At 30.1% G+C, this 6,898-nt stretch overlaps 1 protein-coding gene across 4 annotated transcripts in view; it reads right to left on the bottom strand.

The window, feature by feature from the left end:
• Positions 1-6,898, bottom strand: part of LOC117177978 (5-oxoprolinase) — a 68,448-nt gene that overhangs the window by 53,072 nt on the left and 8,478 nt on the right. For all 4 annotated transcript variants that reach the window (XM_033369135.1, XM_033369136.1, XM_033369133.1 and 1 more), the window contains exon 7: positions 4,682-4,883. In XM_033369135.1, coding sequence (XP_033225026.1) covers positions 4,682-4,883 — 202 coding nt within the window. The remainder of the gene's footprint in view (positions 1-4,681; positions 4,884-6,898) is intronic.

The following is a 6,898-nucleotide window of genomic DNA, read 5'->3' as shown; positions in this document are numbered from 1 at the left end:
ACAATACGCCAATTAGCACAAATGGTAAGTTCCGACAGTGCCTACAAGTGTGCCTACTGGCCGCTAGATGGCAAAACCGGTTTCATATGTATACACCTGGTATCCTCATAGTTCCTCGCCAAAACGTTGTATACCTATCATCATTAAATATGCAAAGGAAACAAAGGAATTAACGAAATCTGAAATCAAAAATATTAAGACACAAGTTCAGAAGCTTAGACCCCCAGCAATTACTGCGACTAATGGTGTGTAGATAGTGACAACAGAAATGAAGCTAACTATGTTGGATGGAACAGTTTGTACAGCTCTCACTGATACTCCATCATCTTCTACTTGCTACATTTGCAAAGCGACACCATCACAAATGAATAATCTAGAGCGTGTAAAGCAGAAGAAAGAAATTGTATCCAACTTAGAATTTGGTCTTTCTACTGTGCATGCCGGGATTAGGTTCATGGAGTGTATACTACATATTGCTTATCGGTTGCAAATCTGCAAGTGGAGCATATGCAAGAAAGAGGATAAAGAAACGATGAAAAAAGCTAAGAAAAGAATTTGCAACCAATTTCAAAAGAAGATGGGGTTAATAATTGATCAACTAAGTCAGGGATCTGGCAACTCTAATTGTGGTAATACGGCTCTTAGGTTTTTCTCGAATGTTGATCAAGTGTCAGAAATAACTGGAGTAAATAAAGAACTCATTAAAATGTTTAGAAACATACTACAAATGTTAGTTAATAGCAGAAAAATCCCTCCTCTCTTTTTCAACAAGTATGCTTTTAAGACAGCAAAACTGTATGTGAGCTTATATCCATGGTACTAAATGCCTTCTTCAGTTCATAAAATACTGCTACATGGGGGAAAAGTTATGGAGAATTTTATGCTGCCAATTGGCATGTATTCCGAAGAAGCTTCTAAAGCCAGGAACAAGGATATCAAGTACATTCGACAGTTCAACACACGAAAAATCTCTCGATTGCATACTATGCACGACCTAATTCACAAACTCCTTGAGTCCTCAGATATTTTCATTGCATCCTTGAAGCCTGAATGGGAAAAAGTTGAAGTTGAACTTGATCAAGACCTCGATGAACTAATAGAACAATTCGAATCTAAAAATTATTCGAGTTCTGAATCGTAATTTATTTATTTTAAGTTTTTTATAATAATCTCATTATTATTGTAAGTATCAATTTTTTTCATTGATTCAATAACACAAATAAGATTACCACAAAAATGATTGAAGAAAAAATAACTTTTTTCCACGACCAACCGCAGATTGTCACGCATTGTTTTAAAATTGTTATTCACAATTACGCAAATTAATATTTTATGTCCCATATCCAATTTTGGAATTACTGTTAGTTTTTTGTCGGATAATTTCAGTGGAAAACCGTTCTTTTTGCATGTAAAAAAAAAATAAATCATAGTTTTGTTAAAAAAATTTTTTATAACAATCAGATAAATTATTCTTTATTTAATTTCGTTGGTTAGTCACCGCAATAAATGTCACTCTAATAATTATTGAAGAAAAAAAACATTTTTTTCTACGAGGAAACGGCCGAATATGAGACTTGTTTAACTAAATTGTTATGAACAATCTATATTGTTTATATTTGATAAAGCTTAAAGTATATAAATGGTTTTAAAGACAATTGTGATCACTTTTGCTCAGAAAAATCAATTCAGTTATGAGAAAAACTCGCTTATAAAGCATTTTTTTATAGAAATGTTTATAAAAACAATAGTTGTTGACTCATGCTAATCTTTTTGTTATAAATTATGACTTTTATGAAAAATATTAGCAACTAGCGTGAAATAAACGATTTTTTCTATGATAAAAAAACACTAAGAAGAATTTGTTTATAATAATTAAGTTAAATATTATTAAAATTAAATATGTTCTATTAATGCATGTGCAATAATTCCGGCTGATAGTAAGTTTCTATCTGTATTTTTTCTTCAGATAAAAATTCACAAAGCTAAAATGGTCAATTTTGTCAATATATTTGTTTATATATTGTTGCTCTATGAAAAAAATTTTAAAAAAGCAACAAAAATTCTCTTAAAAATTAATTGCTGAGAATTTCTAAAAAAAACTTTTAAATCGGTTAAGAAATATGAGCTGTGGGCGATTATGAACAGTAAATTCGTATTCCAGACCACTGTGCGGGGGTTCGAACACTATATGTTTCGCATTCCTAACGTCTAAAGCCTCGCGGCTAACCTAGCTTGATTTATAAAAACAAAAATGTGAAATATAACTAGCTGTGCAGGGCCGTCTGCAAATTTTTAAACCAATTCTATAAAAAATGTTGTAAGCTTATAATAATATGTGTACTCAGATTTTAGATATATTGCAAATTATTATTGAATACGTTATGTGATTAAACAAGATTTAAACTTAATTCAAAAATATTTCAAGATATTTTAAAAGATTTTAGAAAAATCAATATATATTTTAAGAAATTTTATTGATTTTAAAGGATTTTGACAAATTTCCGAAGATTTCAAGAGATTTATCAGACTTTAAAGAATTCAAGAACATTATTTATATTTTAAAATTACTTTAAAATCTGAACGCTCATTTAAATTCTATGGAAATTCCTTAAAATTTCTTCAAAATTTCTTACAATCTTTGAGCAATGATTTAATTTATTTTCAATGTAAAAAAAAATCCCGATCGGTTAGATTTGAGCGTGCACTCCTCCGAATGCCACACAAAAAACACCAAAGTACTATCATAAATACTTTGAAGACTTAAAATTTAATACGCTTGCTAGTTTATTCACTTTACACTCGGGTTTCATTTTTATAAACAATTCAGTGAAAAAAATTTTTTTGATAATAAATTTAATTTTTAATGAAAATGCGAAAATATTGATTTTATAAAGTTTTTCCACCTTGCAAATGTGATGTCAAAGCATCCATTACAAAAAATAAAGAAATAGAGCAAAGTGAAGTTTTTGCACGAAAATCGGCCATATGTAGAGAGCTCCTAATCAATGTGAGAGACAAAAGTTATATGCGTCTCGTTTTCAATATTTCGCTGACGCAGGTACAGTAAATTTAAATAGAATGTATATAGCACCGCAAAATTTAATAACCGATGCAAATTTAGCGGATCATTCAAATTCTACAATCAAAAGTATCATGCCACTTTTTCATTTTTACCTGTTTGAAATGATATTCTACTTCTGAAAAGATTTTTTTTTTCGATTCTTTTAATATTATATGATATTTAAATAGCTTGCTCGTAACGTATTAAAAGTCAATTCTTAGATCGTTGCTTAGGAGTTTCAAATAAATAATACGAATTCTCATATAGAATGTGAAAAGATCGAAATAGGAATACTTTGATAATTCTGTTACAAAGTTTCATTTCAATCATTTCGAAATGCTTGATTAAATACTTAAAGAAATTGACATTAATTTTCTCATGATTCTTTTGTCATGAAAATTTAGTTAGACAAGGATTCGCTTAGATTTGGTGATTTATTCATTTGAGTTTCTTGATGAATTACTTCAAGCGGTCGTAAAATGTTCATTTTCGAAATACTTTAGAGGCTCATTAGAGATTCTTTAAGAATACTTGTACGAACTCAAAATTAGTTAAAAATGGATCAATATAATTCTTTTTATATTAATTATCTATAATTTACGAATTCAATAACGTAACTCATATTGTACTCTCGCTTCAGAACTAATTTTGGCTTATTTCTGAATAGAATTGCCGCCTGGGGCAGAGTTGAATTGATTAGAATTAAGATCTCAAAACTTATATTTCACATGAAGGAATTAAAACAATTTTTTATAGAAATTTTGTATACTGAGTAGAGAAAATTAAATTCTCTTTTCAATAATAGGAAACTATGTAGCGGTCACTCTGGAAATAGAAATTAATAAGTTTCGGAGATATCCTATTCTTATACTAAAATTGTATACAGACGGAAAAATCGCGCATTCAAAAGAATAGAATAATCTTCACATTGATGCAAACTCCTGTTAAAAACAAGAATCCAACGACTCAATTTGGACCACAACGAATAAACAAAAACAAAAAATTCTATTGTAATCTGAAAAAAAAAATTTCGGACAAAAATAAAAAAGAGAAAAGAGAAAAGAAAAATGAAAAAAAGGAAAAATAAACAGGAGTTTGCATCAATTTGATTATTGGACTTTAAATAGGATTTTTAATTTGGATTTTAATCTAATTTAAATTTCTTACATTTTAGTCTTCACTTTTACGCTAAAATCTGAAAATATTAATTTTCCTCTATTTAAGGCTTAATACCGGGAATATACATTTTCATTCTGAATATCGAATAACTTCGGGCATGGGGTATTTATTAAATTTGATTAAATTTTTATTTTATTTGAAATGAAAAGATCTGTTGATGCATCTCAACGTGTACGGTAACTTCGGTTTTAGTAGCCCTTTTTCAGCCACACGACTGAGTCGTGCATGATTAAATAATTATTATAGTCAAAGATTTTATGCATGTAGAAAATTTGCAATAACTTGCAAACAACAGTTTTCTCAAGTGATAACCTAGGATAATATACTTTCGCTCATAAAAAAATAAGTAGCTAAAGTTAAAAAAGAAAATCGATTATGTAAATCTCAGGTTTGTAAAGTCCGGCGTGTGTAAAACCTGTTTTAGAAATTAAATTGTTGTACCTGAGCAGCTTGAATTGTAACTCCAGCTGTTGTACTTTCGTAGACATGTTCATAGCTGCCACCATAACGACTAACGTCAGTAGAAGTTCCACCCATATCGAAACCAATAACTGGCAAATCGGTTTCTTTATTGTAAGTTGTCATAGAATAACCAACAACGCCACCAGCTGGACCAGAAAGAATAGCTCTGGATCCATTAAACCTATATTTAGTAAATTGAAAAAAATTATCATTCAAATTATCTAGGTAAATTTTCCTTTCTTTTCTTAAAAAATCGTGTTCACGAGATCTCGCGTAGATGCATACGTTGTTGCTGAAAACCTAATTGAACCTAAGAAAACTTTTTGTGAAGCTGAAGAACTTTAATTCTAAAAATGTATTTCTAGAAGACAAAATTATGATTATAAATGAGCTGTTTATAAAAATGGCAATGATTATTTTGCTATAGTTTGGATCATACGATTTAAAAATTTAAAAAAAGATTCTATTCGTCACTATTCACCATATTAAATGACACCATATTAAATGACAACATCAATTCAGTCTATCAAAATTGAAAATGAAATCATTTTATTCCATGATTATATTTATTTCTTGATGTTTCTAAACATTATTGATGAAAGAGAAACTTTTATATTTAAATATATATTTTTTAATATCAGGAAATAATTGAGGAGTTCTGGACAAGAAGGCGACAGGCGCTCGAGACCGAGTAAAAGTATTGTCCAGGCTGTGACGTCAGGTATCAAAAGTGAAATTCGAACTTTGGAAAAACCAAAAATATAGTTAGATAGCTCTTGAAAAATGAACCTGAGTCTCCATTTACAGTTTTTTCTCTCGAGCTGCAAATTTTCGAGTAAATAAATAAAAACTGACTTTTTTCTAATTGAAAAAACCATGTTTTTTCACATTCAACTCGCCGTAAGTAATTCGTTTATCAACTAATTAACAAATTTCTTTTTGAGATTTATTCATGACACTCTAGCGGAGGCTACAGTGTCAAAAATGTCTCCAAGCCAACGAATTTTCCGCCAATATTTTGGCCATTTTTTTGGAAAATCACAATTCGATTTGACTTTAGTTCCATAATTACAGCGAGTTCATTACGAGCTCGCGGCGCGACAACACAGGATTTTTCAGGGGACGCCGCCGGAACGCTGACTAGTGCGAGCGTGTGGACAAAACAAAGGATGGGCAAGGACGATGTTTCAGGCTTCAGGCGGCGTCCCCTGATAAAATCCTGTGGTGTCGCGTCGCGAGCTCGTAATAAACTGGCTGTAATTATGGAACTAAAAATCAAATCGAATTGAGATTTTCCAAAAAGTTGGCCAATACATTGGCGGAAAATTCGTTCGCTTGAAGTTTGTCGTAGCTCAGACTTCCTCGCTCATTTTTTTTATGTGAAAGTCAAAAACGTGGTCTTTCATTCGGATTAAAATAAAAAACATTAGAAATTTATTTTTGACCCTTTTTGAACACTGTAGCCTCCGCTAGAGGGTCACAAATAAAATTCGAAAAGAAATTTGTTAATTAGTTGATAAACGAATTACTTACAGCGAGTTGAATGTGAAAAAAAATGGTTTTTTCAATGAAACAAAAGTCAGTTTTTATTTATTTACTGGAAAATTTGCAGCCTGAGAGAAAAACTGTAAATGGAGACTCATGTTCATTTTTCAAGATCTATCTAACTATATTTTTGGTTTTTTTCAAATTTCGAATTTCACTTTTGATACCTGACGTGACAACCTGGACAATACTTTTACTCGTTCTCGAGCGCCTGTCGCCTTCTTGTCCAGAAAAAAACTAAGATTATTTTCATTTATGAAGTTTATACACTGTCAATACTGATAGAAAATTCTGTTTCGGTAATAAAAATATTACCGGTATTAACAAGAGGTAATAAACAAAATTTTTTTAATTTCATGGGAAAATTTTAGGTAATTTGTGAAATCAGTTAATTAATTTTAAGACAATTTTATGAATAATCCGAGTCTTTTTAGAAGATATTTAGGAATTTTGAAAGTTTCAACTGATTAAAAAATTTTTTAACGTTATTTTTAAAATCTTCAAAGCTTTTAAAAGTCCTGTAAAATACAAACATCATATTTTATATTGTTTTATATACAGTCTGTCAAGTTAAAGCGTGGGTAACTTTTTTGGTAAAATATTTTATTTAAACGCATGTTTCTACATGGAATTACATTTGTCAAGGTGTCG

This window comes from Belonocnema kinseyi, chromosome 8 (assembly GCF_010883055.1).
Source record: "Belonocnema kinseyi isolate 2016_QV_RU_SX_M_011 chromosome 8, B_treatae_v1, whole genome shotgun sequence".
Classification (NCBI taxonomy): domain Eukaryota; kingdom Metazoa; phylum Arthropoda; class Insecta; order Hymenoptera; family Cynipidae; genus Belonocnema; species Belonocnema kinseyi.
The sequence above is the reverse complement of the archived record's forward strand: the minus strand, read 5'-3'. Positions and strand labels throughout refer to the sequence as shown.